This window comes from Lytechinus pictus, chromosome 2 (genome assembly GCF_037042905.1).
Source record: "Lytechinus pictus isolate F3 Inbred chromosome 2, Lp3.0, whole genome shotgun sequence".
NCBI lineage: Eukaryota > Metazoa > Echinodermata > Echinoidea > Temnopleuroida > Toxopneustidae > Lytechinus > Lytechinus pictus.
Window position 1 is genome coordinate 16648298 of NC_087246.1, and position 16955 is coordinate 16665252.

General features: G+C 36.0%; 1 protein-coding gene across 1 annotated transcript; it reads left to right on the forward strand.

Moving 5' to 3' along the window:
• The first annotated feature begins 5764 nt into the window (after positions 1 to 5764).
• Positions 5765 to 16485, forward strand: LOC129274719 (glutathione S-transferase theta-1-like). The gene is made up of 5 exons (XM_064111265.1): positions 5765 to 6255; positions 9856 to 9943; positions 12280 to 12436; positions 12809 to 12979; positions 14580 to 16485. The coding sequence occupies exons 1-5, from the start codon at positions 6144 to 6146 to the stop codon at positions 14727 to 14729; spliced, it is 678 nt and encodes a 225-aa protein (XP_063967335.1). The 5' UTR covers positions 5765 to 6143; the 3' UTR covers positions 14730 to 16485.
• The last annotated feature ends 470 nt before the right edge of the window (positions 16486 to 16955 follow it).

Genomic DNA, 16955 nt, shown 5'->3' on the forward strand with positions numbered 1-16955 from the left:
TTGTCTCAAACTTTTCTTCAAAGGACTCATACACTGATGTATTATCGGAAGGTGGGGTATTAGTTACATGTTCAGTGGGAGGTAAAAGTGGTTCGGTATGACTATGACCAACATTTGTTTGAATGGGGTGCAAGAATAAGGAATCACAAAAAGACGGTAAAGAGCATGTTAAACAAGTCCAACATTCATTAGGGTTGTAATATAATCTTGTGTACTCCTGTTCACTTATGCCTTCACATTTGGAATGGTGCCACTTATTACAGGTAGAACACAGGAGGCCAGTTTGGTTTTTCTTCACAGGCTTTTGACATTTTCTACATGGAAATTTATAATTTGGACCAGGATTTGTTTCCACATCCCAAGATAATAACAAAATATAACAAAAGTGGTTACTAGGTTGGCATAATTCGGCTTGAAAGGTTGCTACAGAGTTATGATAGTACAAAATAGGCGAACGGAAATATTTTAAACGCTTTACCGCTGGCAGACTAACATACTGAGATATTGTGTTGACATTATGAGAACATATTATAGAAATTAAAAAATAAAGTACCAGTACATTCATCTCAGTGTAGTCCCACACCAACAGAGTTTAACAAAACAAACAAACTTAACTACGATGCTACAAACTACAATACAGCATAAAAGTTCCTAGTCTTCAGTCAGTCTCGATCCTATGGATCCCTGGCAGCCAGACTTCTCCCCTCCAGCTTTCATCTGTCCTGGTCCTCTTAGAATCTCCTCCACGAGACTGGACACAGTTCAGCTCCATGATGAGACAGCAGCAGAAAACTTCAATATAAAAATGTCATAGAAATGGGATGGGACAATACGAAGACTGTTCCGAAGTGAGGCTATAGTGATTGGTGGACAGAGCCCTGGCCGGCTGACAGATCGTTAACAGGTGGCAGCAATAAAAGAGAGTTTGATGACGTAGCGCTCGAAAGAAATTGAGAAGAGGAAGGTGACCTGAATGTGAAAGTGAATAACATCATACTCCCAGAAAGTACTATAGGTGGGACAACAGTAAGCAAACTGCTTGATGAATCACACAAATATCTCCAGACAAAATCAGGAAAATAATCAAAGTCCATTCACGATCATGTTACAAAACAATCTCCAAAAGTCTCCAAGAGACCTTTATAAACATATGAAGCACAATTACATGATGACCGAAGTATCAATCAAGTCCAAAGAAGAAAACTAGAAGAGCACATATGTGCTCACAAGACATATCTATCTCTCTATAAACTCCCTCACTGCACTATCAAACCTTTTGCTTGTTGGAACTTTCGAGCAAATGCTTGCAATAATTAAAAGAGATCATCAAATTCACGTGCATAGGCATTTCATGAGGTTTTTTTTTGGGGGGCGGGGGTTAATTCTATCGTTATCGGTGACCCGGGGGGGGGGGCACTCGACCAAAAAAGTAGTAGGTGTGTGCCGCGGGCGAGACCAAAAACGGGGGCCTTGGAGCGGGCTTATTGTAAAAAGGAGGGTCCTCGGAACGGGCTTCGGAACTACAAATGTTTGTGAAAACGGGGGTCCTTGGAACGGGTCGCCTGCGTGCGAGTGCGTATGCAACCCTATGGAACGTGCATGCAGCTAGCCCGGCGGCACGACCGCCGGGCGCGCTAGCGCAGAGGCGATGGTCGGACAGGGAGCTGCGGCCGCTTTTCACCAAAATTGCGACCGGAACGGCGTAACGGAAAATATGCTAAGCTTTGGAGCGGATTTCTTTCATCTTTTTTTCTCGATAAGAAGAAAATGCTATGCTTTGGAGCGGCTTTTTTTGTTCTTTATCTCAAAAAGACAAAAATGATATGCCTTGGAACGGAAATTTGAGTGTAAAAAAGGGGGTCCCCTCCGCGGCACATACCCACTATGCATTATATACTGAGTGCCCCCCCCCCCCGGGATCGGTGATCAATTCAATTTTATCATTCAAATTGTAGTTTTTCAGATAGTTAAAAGGGTGCGCATGATACGGCAAATCCTGATTGTTGTGGGTTTTTTTTTTTTTTTTTTTTTGGGGGGGGGGGGCTGATAATCCCTAAGAGAAATAAAGATCATTTGAGGCAGGTTTGTAGTTAGGATACCAAATATAAGGTCCTTTTGTTGCCAAACTCCGAACATGTTGACGCATACAGTTGTATTTTCAAGCATATTAACAAACAGAAATATACAGTTTTGAGTTTATATCACGGATTGGCGCTTTGTCGCTTTCTTTTTATTTTCTATTTGATTTTATGAAAATGAAATCTTCATCTCGCCTTCACCATTTCACTTCCAATCTATCTCTCTTTTAATATCTATATAGAAGCAAATAGTATTTATTTTCATACGTAATCAAATATTTTTATATTCCAAACGATAATATTTACCATATTTTATCATAATGTGTTGTGATTAATATAATAAGTTATTTTCTCTTTAAAGGGTTATTTTTATACGATTTTTCCTCCGGTTTTTGAAATGGTGACTATTAATTGACAGTGAACGGGCGCCTTCCCAAGATCAACTGTATAATATCAGAGGTATGGTCAATAACTCTCGATCTTCAAAATGTGAATCTCAACACAATCTTCAAAATGGAATTAAATCTTCCGTGAAAGTGGGCTTGTGTTTACTCGGCAAATCTCATCAATAACACGTGAAAAAAGTAAATAAATATATATATACAGATGATTATGTAGAAAATTGCCCCCATCTTAAGACCATGCAGCAGAGGCCTCTCCCAAATATTGATCATCTGAGTGGGAAATCTTCAAAATGGAATTAAAATCTTCCGTGAAAGTGGGCTTGTGTTCACTCGGCAAATCTCATCAATAACACGTGAAAAAAGTAAATATATATGTATATATATATATATATAAGTATACATAATAATAGGCATTTATATAGCGCCGTCTATCTATAGAAATATTCTATTCCGAGGCGCGTTGTTATTATTATTATTACCCCGGCTTTAGCTCGAGCTGACTTTCAGGGCTCATGCATTCAAGGAATTAATCCTGCCGGGTACCCATTCACCTCACCTGGGTTGAGTGCAGCACAATGTAGATAAATTTCTTGCTGAAGGAAATTACGCCATGGCTGGGATTCGAACCCACGACCCTCTGTTTCAAAGTCAGAAGACTTATCCACTGGGCCACAACGCTCCACATATATTTATATATATATATATATATATATATATATATATATACAGATGATTATGTAGAAAATTGCCCCCATCTTATGACCATGCAGCAGAGGCCTCTCCCAAATTTGATTTGATTTGATTTGATTTCAGCATTTTTCCAACAGAAATTATTAACAAACATAATGTACAACATAAACAAAAATAGTGATACATTTCTTTTTACAAATATAAATACAAATGATAATTCATTGGCATAAAATGTATATAGATAGTATTAGTTTGCAATATTATAAGTTGTACTTTGTTGAGTAGACAAAAACAAAAAAAAATGCTGGAGACCGCTACCATAAGCAGTGCTTGACTAGGGTAGCGGCCTCAAATCTTGATCACCTGAGTGGGAAATCTTCAAAATGGAATTAAAATATTCCGTGAAAGTGGGCTTGTGTTCACTCGGCAAATCTCATCAATAACACGTGAAACAAGTAAATATATATGTATATATATATATATATAAGTATATATATATGTATATATACATACAGATGATTATGTAGAAAATTGCTCCCATCTTATGACCATGCATCAGAGGCCTCTCCCAAATCTTGATCATCTGAGGGGGAAAAGATGTGTGTATGGAATGGTGGGGGTAATCCACTCTCAGATGGTTACAGATACACCTATATATCTTTTTTTCTACTGACCTCGTGAGTAAATGACGAAAATGTCTTCAAACATTGACCAACGAGGTGCTTTTATGTTTTAATTAATTTTTTATGCATTTGTAATAAATTTTCATGCTTTAAAATAACGACACAGACCAAAGAGGGGTTTACACGATTGCTGAGGAATATGTTATTTGATCCTACATTTAGTTGTTGTTCGTTTTTTTTTTCTATATTTGCATCTACAAACGAGTTGGTGAATAATTGCATTATAAGGTTGTTCATATAGATGTTAAATCAAAAGTTAAGTTCAGGCTCTTGCAGTCGGTACCCTCCCCCACGAAAAAGTTTCGGTATGAAAAAGAGACTTTCATTCTTTAATTAGCAAGTGACAGAGCGGAATATCACCCGACCGGTCGGAAAATGAAGGGAGGGAGACAAGCATGAAATTGGCGCCCAACAAAATTTATTGATCTGATATTTGATTTGATTTGTTCTCCTCTCTATTCGTATAAACACATTTTTTCATAGCATAACAAACATTTGTTTACTATTTTTGGCATGAATCATAGATAAAGTGTACCTGGGGAGCGTTTTATCATAGTTTCATCCGACAAGTTGTCAGATCTGACATCTTTCTCTGATGTTGATTGGCTGAGAGGCACTGTTCCTATGGTAACTGTCGGATAAAATGGGACTTGTCGGATAAAACGTCCGACAAGTCCTTTCATGAAACGCCCCCCAGATAGTATCCATTTATTGAAGATATTCCTGTATCAGTATGTGCACAGTCACTCAGCCTAGCTCTGATTATTATTCACGACGATTGCCATTCAATAACATTTTTAAAAACAGAATCATATCCCATTTTTGACACATGTACTCATAAAACAGGAATATCTTCAATAAAAGGAGACTGTCAAGACAAAATTCCTGCTATGTATTATTATTAATGTAACACTATATTCTGCCAATTTATTTTTGTTATGCATGATGAAAAAATAAAATTAGCAAATAAACAATGAATTAAATGATTTTATGAATGTAAAGCACAAAACATGCTTGCAGGTTGTGTAGTGATATAGGGAGAAAACATATTGAAAGCAAGGGGCTTGTAAAGAAGGCTAACTTTATGAATTTGAAGGGGGAAAGATGTCTGTCAAGAGAAAGCAAATAATTCTAAAGGGAGTTAAAGTTAGCTCACAGTAAATAGGGACCACAAGTTTGTTAATATACTCATTCTATTGTACAACCTGGTTTTGACCTTCACTCCAGCCATTACAATATGAAATAGATGGTTGAAATGGATGGCCATGGGGTAAAGTTCCCCTTCCGTTCTATGCTACAAATCGATGACCCCATTGTTAAAAAAGTACCAAAACGCTATACTTCAATTCAATTCAATTCAGTTATTTCCACTTTAAAACATAATTTACAAATAAACATAACTCAGTACACATTTATTAATAATAAAAGTGACAGGGCCGCATAAATCACAAATAACGGCTAATTGAAAATGACTCTAGATATAGTCCTATCACCTACTTCACCCTAACTTGGATTGTTACAGAATATAAAGTGGTTCCAAACAAGACAACCTTGAACCAGGTGTAATTGGTGATTTAAAGTTGAAGATCGTATAAGCAACTACAGACCCTTACTGTTACAGAGACAATTACTCTTTAGTTTGATTAAAACTCGATATACTACCACAGTTTTTACCATTGGGATGGGATCCTATAGTTGCGCAATTCTGTTCTCTAAAGTTTCAAGTTAGTTGATCATTTTACAGGTTTAGGGAGCTACTGAAAGATCAAAACAGGTCTTCATTAATGGTTTAGTTATCTTACGAGGATTGACTTAGAAATTTGTAAGGACTGCTTATCAAATTTTCTAGTATAACAGAATTAGGAAGCAGAAAAAAATCGAGAATTGAATTTGGTCTCAATATTTACCCGTTTACAAAATTTATTAAGATGACTGATGGATACAGATTGATGACCACTGATCAAAATTTCATTCAGACAAATAAAATGGAAGGACGAACGCAAATCAGACAGTCACCTGTTGTAGTAGGTCCATGGTAGGACGAACGCAAATCATATTAATGTTCTTGGGAAATGAACCAAACCTTCCCCTTTACATATCAAACATCGATTTACGCACGATACACCACATAAGATCATGTCGGTGCTGACCAACTTTGGTCCACATCATCAGGCAGTCACCTTGACTTTGACCTGGTGATCTGGGGTGGTCATTGTTTGGTTGATCTTCACCGTTGAAGGGTGCATCCTAAGACTCTCCTCTCTGTCCTGCTGATAAAGAATTATATCATGGTTGTCAAGGTGTATGTCGACATGCTCTCGCAGCCTTGCAGGGCTCTCATCCTTTTTCTCAAGAACACCAAGATCCCGTTTGAAGTGGTAACTATCAGCCTCCGAAATGGTAAGTTTTGATAGTTTTACACAAATTCATGGCAGAGAGTTATCAATCCTTCGTATATAGAAGTAGAAGACGACCAAAGTTGCCTTACAACTTCAAACCTTTCACGAAAATTAGTTGTTCTGATAAATGATTTAGAAAATTGATTATTTTTGTTGGTTAAGAAAAGTGAAAGGACTGTGGCAGTATGAACGAATGAGGCTAGTTTTCTAATAGAGAAAACTATAATGGAGATAATAGGATCGCCCCTTATTATCAAGGAGCATTATTCTTTCAAACTTGCTCTATGGGTGGAAAAGCAAAATGCATATGACTAAATATTGTGTATGAGAAAAAAGCTATCAGTATTAGTGTTAAAATTTCATCAAATATGTATAATAAAGAATTGATGTTTGAAAGACTTGGGAGTGGTTCTAATGCCATCGAAACAATGAATCCATTAACTATAGCAAGCCAAGCATGTTAAGCAAACCGATGCTTGATTTGTCAATGAATATATTCCGAGAATAAAACTTTAAAGTGGAAATGTTATAACTATACCGAAATAGTATAAACTTACGGTTAACACAATATACACTGTTAAAAACCCTAATTTTACAGAAAAAGAGAAGATTTTGCAAAAAGCAATAACAGAATCATTTCTGCAATTTAACAGAACAGGTCTGTTTAAAAAGGGATAAGGGTGTTTTATCAAAGGAAATTTGTAAGGTTCCATACACCAAATACCAATTTCCTGTAAGATTACGCAATCTGGTAAGATTACATGTGTTCTCGAGACTCTGCTGCAGGAACTTCTTTTATTCTAAGGATAAATTTTCTAACAGTGTAGCAATTAAAGTTTGAATTCTTCAATAGTTAAAATGAAACAGTAAATTATATAAAAAAATTGTGTGAAAGATGGGATATTAAATAGGATGCGTAAATTTTCAACTCTTCCCAAAAAGGATTCAATTATTTGATTTGATTTATTTTTGTTTTTGTTTTATACAAAACCAAGTCTTAAAAATGAATTAGAACATAAAGCAAACACCGTCGTTTATATAACTCATTCCCGTACGATTAATGTATTTTACACCTTTGGAAAAACTTCAGATAAGTTATACTGTAAGATGTCATGTCCACTGGCGTAGAGATGGGGAGCCCCCCCCCCCCCCATCCCCCCCAAAAAAGTCACGGCCAAGAAAAGAAAAAGAAGAGGAAAGAAAAGGAAAGGGATAAGGGTGAAATATATTATTTTCTGAATAATACGCCAAAATATATAACAAACTTGAATTTTTGTAATAAAAATATCGAAATTTTTCTTCGCTCGCTTTGCTCGCTTTTTATTAATTTTACGCGATACACCATATTGACCCCCCTCAATAATTTTGGCTCATTACGCCACTGCTTATGTCATAATAAATTCCGTAACAGCCTTGGGGTAAAATTTAAGATTGTTATCAAAATCCTCTATTATACTGTTATTTCACTAAAATCATATGTGAAGTTTAGAAAAATGGTTTTAAAGAAAGTACACTAACGCAACATTACAATTTACGCAGCAAATTGCTTTGACGTCTTGTTTTGTATTGTTTTAATGGAAGTTGAAAATAATGAGGACTTGTAGATGGGTTCGGTGTAAAAATGGCAGAGGTAAAAATGGCAGGGGTTATAATGGGAGATGTAAAAATGACAGAGGTATATTTGGCCAGTCTTAAACCCCCATGCAATAAACTGTCATAAGCCCCCGCATGTACATAGATTAAATAAGAAGTGCATGTCACGGTTAGGCATTTCATCATTATTGGCCTAACAATGCTATTTACGAATTCGGCGGAGGTGTACCGTGAGGGCTTTTTAAAAACAATTAAATCAAAGGACATTTTTTTTTTTCATTCAATTTATCAGAAGCACTATGAAACTGCTCTGTTCTCATTTATCTTTTTATAATATTCCTTTTTGTCTGGCTGGTTCTTTTGATAAAAAGCACATGAGACATGTGAGAGAGGTGGAGAGACAGACAGGGTTTTGGGGCGGGGAAAAAACATAGAGAATATAGAGGGGAAAGCCTAGACGTTAAAATTGTCACGAACGATTGTGGTTACATATTTTGTCCTTATTTGTATCTTGTCTGTACTATTCTTTTTAAATATCTGAATGACAATAAGCATGCATTCCCAGGTTCAGCACTGAATTTGTAATTTATGAAAATCAATAATAATCTTGTTTTACCTGGTAAACCATCGAGGGTCTGGTTCAGATTATTTTGAATAAAAGAAGACCCTGGACCTTTACCACTGCATCCAATATGATATTGAATAAAAACGCCTTGATGATCATAACCCTTGGAAGCGGGAGTGCTGTTGGGTATTTTATACACCATAAGCAGCACCCCCTGGAAATTAGGTTGGTATGGTAAAATGTAGAGGTTTGACACAAATCTTCGTTATTTTTAGACAGAAGGAAAAACTGTTATCTAATTGTTATTATCTTTTGTTGTAACTTTTTTCATTTAGTTGGAATAAATCTCATTTTGGTCATTTTCCCCATTCTGAACAAAAGTCCCTTTCATTTTGGAGTGAAAACTTGTTTCTTGGCTTTTTAACAAACCAGCACCCCATATCTCTTTCATTTTTGCCTCTGCCATCTTTACCTTTGCCCCCGCAATTTTTACACTGTTAGAAAATTTCTACTTAAATAAAAAAAAATTCCTGCAGCAAAGTCTCGAGAACGCCTGTAATCTTAATACTGCACTGTGTAATACTCCATGCATTCGTGTAAAATTACAGAAAATTGGTATTTGGTGTGTGTAACCTTACAAATTTATTGTAATAAAACTGTTTCCCCTCCCCCCTTTTTTAAAACAGACCTGTTGTGAACTTGTAGAAAAACTATTCAAAAATCTCTCCTGATATCACAATTTACAGAATGATTTGGTTATTTCTTTCTGTAGAATCTTCTGTTTTTTTTCTAAAAGTGTACCTCTGTCATTATTGCATATTCCATTTTTACCTCTGCCATTTATGCCTCTGCTATATTTACCTCTGCCATTTTACCTTTGCCATTTTTACCTCTGCCATTTTTACCTGGCACCGGTAGATGAATATCACTTTTTATTATTTGTCTAAAAGATGAACACAGGTCTTATACCAACATCCATCTAGGTCATACCTTTCCCTAACGAAAATGAAGAATTTTCTAACTTAAAATGCACTGAGTAGTGTAAATAATTATGTGTTTTCTTACGTGATTGTCAACACCCTATAATACCAATATTTGAAGAGGTACAATGGTTGGAATGCAAGTAAAAATATTGTTCTTTCAAGTAAAATCAATATTGAATTTTTAATATTATTTGAGTACAAAAGTTCAACAATGGAATCGTGATGTAGCCACTGGAACTAGCAGATTATTTTTCTAAATCAGCATGATCAGAGCTGATCCCTTTCATTTATCTCTAACTTTCCCATTTTCTCCCTTTTTATTCTTTTAATTTTTTTCCTGATTCTTTTTTCTTGGTTCTGATATCCCCCTTTTTTCTAATATCCCTTTTCAATGAATTGAGGTTTTTCCTGAGATTATATTTGATAATGTATTCGGGGATACTACTACTATTTTTTTCAGGTGACCAGAAAAAAGACGAGTATACCAAGGTGACACCTCTAAACACTGTCCCAGCCATACAAGATGGTGACTTTTGCTTGGGAGAAACGTAAGAATTCCTTTTCTTCAAACGCACATGCACATAGGCGGATCCAGGGGGCCGAGGTGCCCCCCCCCCCCCCCATTGGCGGGCAAATAAAAGGAAAAAAAGGGGGAAAGAAAGAAGAAGGGAAAGAGAGGAGGAAAAAAAAAAGAGGAGGAAGAAGTTTGGATAGAATAAGATGAGGGGAGAGTTTGAAAAAAAAAAAATCACGTCACTATACAAAAGTTTCGCTCGCGCTTCGCGCTCGCAATGCCTGTTAGGTGATTTACATGTCTTCCTCAAAATGGAGCTTAAAATATCAAGTGCTCTGTTCCTGGATATTAACATTTTCTGCTCGCGCTGCACGCTCTCAAAATTTGATTTGTCAGGTACCTATTAATTTCGTGTATTCCATAAATTTCTCAAAATATCCTTATTCAGGTCTGATTGTCAAAACGTATCAGCTAGCGCAGCACGCTCGCATTTTGATTGGTGGGTTACCGTTATGTATATCTCACTATTCTACATCAAACTACTTAAAATCCCCATTTTATGACAGTGTATAAAAAATTCTGCTCGCGATTTGCGCTTGCATTAATTGCTACAAAAAAATTAATTCATGCATCCTATTCATAATCCTAAAAGTGCTTAAAATGTCCAATATTCAGGCCATAATATTAACAGATTTCGCGCTCTCATTATGCTTATTAGATTAATAAATAAGATATCAATTCGATGATTAAATTGTCCCTTTTTCAGAATGGAAGATCGACAAGTTTCATCTCGCTCTAGGAAGAGAAATAGGAAGAAAGTCATCATTTTCATATGATGACAAAATGTCCTTAGAATGTCGCGGTCCTATGTCAAAACTCAAAGTAATAATAATGAAAAATATCAACTCTTTATGAAGTGTGATCCATATCCACCTCATTCAGATACGCAGCTTGTTCTCTATTTAATCGTTATCCGGTTTCAGATAAGAATATAAAAAAATATCATTATTAATGATGAAGATCACCAATTACTCATCATTTCCATGATATTACAAAACATGAATAGGGTCTAGTTATATACCTATCCTGTTCACGATGAAATAAAGTGCTTAGAATTTCCATTCTTTAGGAAGACATTTAAAAAATTTCAGCTCGCGCTTCGCGCTCGCATTATTTGATGGTTGAAATATGTAACATCTTCATGTCTAACTGCAAGCATGCAATCCTTATTAATAGGTCCCTTTCCGATCAGATCAAAACGTATAATAATACTTTCTGCTCGCGCTTCGCGTTCGCAGTTATAGTTGCATATACATGCATCTTGTTCAGGATCACAAACATTGCTCATGAATGTTCAAATTTTAGGACAAAATACATAAAATAAAAGCTCGCGCTTCGCGCTCGCACTATTTAAATAAAGCTTATGAGATTATTTTTGTTGATTTACAAGAATAAAGCAAAGAAGTGACTATTAGGACTACCCCTTCAAATGAACAAACAAAACTCAACTTCGAGCGGCCTATCAGGGAAAACGCGGCTGAAAAAAGCCCCCCCCCCCCCCCCCCCTATTGGCGAAGGCTGGATCCGCGTAAGAATTCCTTTTCTTCAAACGCATATGCACTAATAAAATTTACCTTTCTTTTTTCAGATACACACGTACTGTTTTTCAAAATAATAAGGCATATTCTATAGACCACATTATTTCTAATACATGTATATTTATATCTTAAGTATTAGAATAAAATCTGTATTTCTTTTATCACTCCTTGAATCCCACTCACTAATGCCGTACTTGATGTCAGAGCTATAAATTGATCAAAGCTGCAAAAGGCGTATAAAAGAGTATGAAGGCTTTATACTATCATCATTCTTAAAATGACAATGATGTTGAAAAGGAAATGAGGAAAGGTTTAATCTTATAGGTTTTTTTATTGTTTAGCGGGTGAAAAAAAACATATCAACTATAAAGTGACGATTCGCAGAATTAAATTGGATTAGAAGTGTTAAAGTGACTCTTGCAAAGAATACTAAGATGGACTTTGATTATTCGCATTATGAACCGATTTATTTTGTTTTAATGTTCCGGACATTATATAGAAGTTTTCATCACTACCATCATCATAAACAATGTTGTAATGCTCATGAATGATATCATCCTCATCATCCTCATCTAAATCATCATCGCGATCACCATGATCATCACCATCAGCATTATCATTACCATCATTATAAATTATTGCAAACTTGGGGGATGAATTAATCAAAAGCAAATCAAAGCGTAAGCGTGGTATAGGGGAAAAAAGAGGTAAACATTACATTACGACTTCTGTTGGTAAATTATGAATGTTGTACATTGATTTCGTATTACAGGGTGGCGATTATTCGGTACTTATCAGCAAGGTATCCAGACCGGGTTCCTGACCACTGGTATCCAAAAGACTTGAAGAAAAGGAGCAGAGTTGATGAATACATGGCATTTCATCATACCGGAACAAGAGGAGGTTGCTGTGGGGTCTTCATTAATGAGGTGAAAATTTTCACTTCTTACCTCCTGATTATAAATTGTATTAGGGCCAGTGTGAATTCTTTCGCTTTGGAAAACGGTCTTCATGCTGATTAGTTTGTTCTGACAAGGTAAATATTCGGTGTCGGAGTTTATCAAATTCTTTCGGAACCAACTGCATACATTAACAATGTTAACCAATTCTTTTTTATGCTTAATAGCAACAAAAATTATTTTATTTAATTTTAAATGCTTCCAATTAGGTCTAAAAGGGTATTTGTGCCTGGAAGTGGCATGAGCAAATATGGTTTACTATTACTTCAATTAATGTATTTGAACTTTTTGAAATAAAACCAAAAATATTGTAATGTTCACCTGTATATGTATACTTTTCAGATCATATTTCCATTGTTTAATGGAGGTAAACAAGTGCCTGAAGAAAAGGCGAAGAAGGACCTTGAAAACATGGCAAAACAACTTGATAAACTAGAGAGAGCGTTCCTAAAGAATAACAACTGGTTGGCTGGTAATGACATCTCTGTTGCCGATTTACTGGCCGTTTCCGAGGTATTTTTTTCTATCTATATCCTTTTCTATCTATATCCTTTTCTATCTTTGCTCCTCTTCTTCCTTTAATCTTTTTGTCTTCTAATCCTTCTTAATCTCCTTTTATTTCTTCAGTCAAAATTTTCATCCGTCTTACTCTTATTTTCCTGTTTAGGTTCCACAAGCTTATCCCCTTCCTCCTTCACATTTCCTTGTTTTCAATATTTTGTCTTTTTTTTCAAAATTATTGATTTCTTCCAAAGAATTCCAACGATAAGTCACTAAATTGTGTTGTTTTATTAATAATTGATTTATGCAATCAATGTTGGATGAAAGTTTACTGTCCATGGTGGTAATGTATTCAGTCCGGGAATGTATTATTGTCGAGCGCTTAAAGAATAGTGATACTAGCAGGCTCTTTACAAGCACGTACTAGTAGAGCAGCAGCAGCAGTAGTAGTAGTTGTAGTATATAGTAGTAGTAGTAGTAGTAGTAGTAGTAGTAGTAGTAGTAGTAGTAGTAGTAGTAGTAGTTGTAGTAGTAGTAGTAGTAGTAGTAGTATTAGTAGTAGTAGTAGTAGTAGCAGTAGTAGTAGTGGTAGTAGTAGTAGTAGTAGTAGTAGTAGTAGTAGTAGTAGTAGTATAAGTAGTAGTAGTAGTAGTAGTAGTAGTAGTAGTAGTAGTAGTAGTAGTAGTAGTAGTAGTAGTGGTAGTAGTAGTAGTAGTAGTAGTAGTAGTAGTAGTAGTAGTAGTAGTAGTAGTAGTAGTAGTAGTAGTAGTGGTAGTAGTGGTAGTAGTAGTAGTAGTAGTAGTAGTAGTAGTAGTAGTAGTAGTAGTAGTAGTAGTAGTAGTAGTAGTAGTAGTGGTAGTAGTAGTAGTAGTAGTAGTAGTAGTGGTAGTAGTGGTAGTAGTAGTAGTAGTAGTAGTAGTAGTAGTAGTAGTAGTAGTAGTAGTAGTGGTAGTAGTGGTAGTAGTAGTAGTAGTAGTAGTAGTAGTAGTAGTAGTAGTAGTAGTAGTAGTAGTAGTAGTAGTAGTAGTAGTAGTAGTAGTAGTAGTAGTAGTAGTAGTAGTAGTAGTAGTGCACATTGAACACTTAATGAAGCATTTTCATGATCAACATCAACCATTTTCCATGAAGACAGGAGTTCCCTGTACATCGGGAAGGCAACAGATATTCATTTCGAGCCAACCCATTATTATTGTTTTATTTTGATATGGTTGATTGACTGAACTTCCTTATCCCACACCATGCACACTGTGAAGAAATATCACCAACTTTGGAATTATACATGTATTTTGACTGGCGGAAGGATAAGGGCTATTTTACTGTTTCAGGTGACGAATTTGATCCCTCAGGAGATTCCTTTAAAAATGCCAATTTATTTTTTAAAATGAGCTGGTCGAGGGACCTTTGTCTGAATGAATGAATGAATGAATGAATGAATGAATCCATGTCTGGTCAGATATGGATTGTCAGATATAAACATTCGACCCCCGAATTTCATCCTTATTTTTATGAATTTTTAAAAGTGCCATTTTAACACACGAGTCATGTCTATGGTAAATGTTTAAGCCTGTGATACCACCAGAAGATCCAAATTGTTCTCATTCTCTTTCCACAGATGATGCAGAATACTGTCAGTGGGCGCGATGTGACAGAAGGGCGCCCTCAACTGAAAGCCTTTGTTGACCGTGTGAAGAATCGTTTAGGCCCAACCTTTGATGAGGTGTTTGCAGCCATGTATGGATGGCGAGAGAGCTTCAAAAAATAGAAATATTGCATACGATAACACAACTCCGGAGGACCAATAATGTTCGTCGTTGATTTTTAATGAAATTTTCAGCGTTATGCTAGTGTGATTTTTCTCTATTTATTCAAATCAACATGTCGAGGCTTACCTGATGCTGTTGAGACCACTGCTAGAGTATGCAGCAGCAGCTAAATTGGGACCCTTCTACCAAGTAAAATATCCAATCATTTGAAAGGGTTCAACGACAAGCCGACCGGTAACTATCGTAGGGAGGAGCTAGGGCTCTGTCACTAAAGCACTTAGTAATCTTGGCTGGGAATCTCTCCAGACAAGAAGAAGAAACCATAGACTTTGTATGCTATACAAGATGAACAACGGTCTTGTCAATATCAAGATAAATGAGTTTGTCTGACAGAACACAAGACAAACAAGGGGGATTCCTTCCCAAGATTCCTTCTTTGTAAACACGATAAAGGACTGCAATAAACTCCCCTCCTCGATTGTTAAATGCCCTTCCCTGAAGACATTTAAATTAACATTAAAACAACTTCAATAAAAGTCATTCCACACACGGTGCGCTACTCTCTTCACTAACTTAGCGTGTATGTGTCTCTTAACAATATTTTGCCGACTCAACTATTCAGATCCAGATTCAGAAATAAAAACATATCACTGAAACTTTGAAAAAAAAGAATGAATAAGTATGAGAGGATATTCGAGCATTTGAAATTTAAGATCGCTGAAAGGAGATCCTCCGATTGATAATGCAACCAAGACTGAGAACATGCAGTATACATTAACACTTCGAAACTGACTATACATTTTTACATTTCTATGCAGGTTCCTTCACAACTTTTAACTTCAAATCACTGTATTATTTAATTCAGATGAAGGATAATGCAATGTCTGATTTACATCATGTTGAGTCTTCTGATATAATAATATTTTTTAAGCATGTATACTTGTGAAATATGCAGAATAAAGTTTAATTCAAATGTATCATTTTAACTTGAAATGTCGCTAATTTCACCGTATATCGCGCTTCCTCTTTATAATAGGGCATATTTGACTTTTCTATCTTATCTGTTATCACATTTTACTGTTTATATTTTTCGGGGGTATTTTCTTTCCACGATAAATTAACTTGTGACATCACACAGCTAGGTATCTCCAATGTTATTAGCATTCTCGATATTTTCGAATATTTATCTTGCTTCTGTTTCACCAGTTTTCTCCAATTTTCATTGATCTTGTACTTTAAACTTGGGTAACATCCAAGGATTTCATTCTATAGACACATGATGTCGATCAGAGAAAAAAAACCCAGTAGAATCGTAATAAATCACGGCTGAACACATCCACATTTTGCTTAAGGTGAGAAATGATGAACACATTCAAAGATCACGAGCGAGATTTATCTAGGTTGAGAAATGAGAACCCCTACCGCACAATCGGTTTTTTTTTTGTTTCCTTGAAGATAAAGCAGTCCAAAATGAGTAAGAATGAAGGACGGAATACTAAGAAGGAGGTTTTGCACTATAACAGTACAAATATCTATATTTTAATCTAAAAAAAAAAACAATTTGGAATCACCTTTATACATGTGCCCTCCCATGTATTCAGAATGCAAGCTTGATCAGTACCACTAACACAATCGAGGACTCGTTTGAGGAGGTCACAGATTATCCCCCAGTGGCGTACGTAATGAGCCAAAAAATTTGAGGGGGAGTAGGCGTATCGGGCAAAATTGATAACAAGCTGCGAGCGAACCAAGTGTGTGAGTAAAAAATTCGAAATTTTTTGACGAAAATCAAATTATGTGATAGATTTTGACATGATATTCAGAAAATTATATCATATTACACCCTTCTCTCTTGCCTTTCCTTTTTTTTTCTTGGTCGTGATTTTTTTTTTGGGGGGGGGGGGGTGGAGGGGAGCTCCCATCATCTGTACTCCACTGAATATCCCCGATCGAAGTTGCAATGAAGTGGAGTGGCCAATGGTTAGGCCTATACACGGGCCTAATTACAACTGGCAGGCAAAAGATATTCATTCGAGCCAACCCCTAATTGACAAAAGTGAATGAGCGTAATTGTCCATGTAACACCGATTCCAGTTTTGGTAACTACTGAACTTCATTTTCCCAAACTGGGAAGATATATCACCAAGTTTGGAACTAAATTTGACTGGCGGAAGAATAAGGGCCATTTTACTGTCTCGGGTGCTGAATTTCATTCTGTCAAGCGA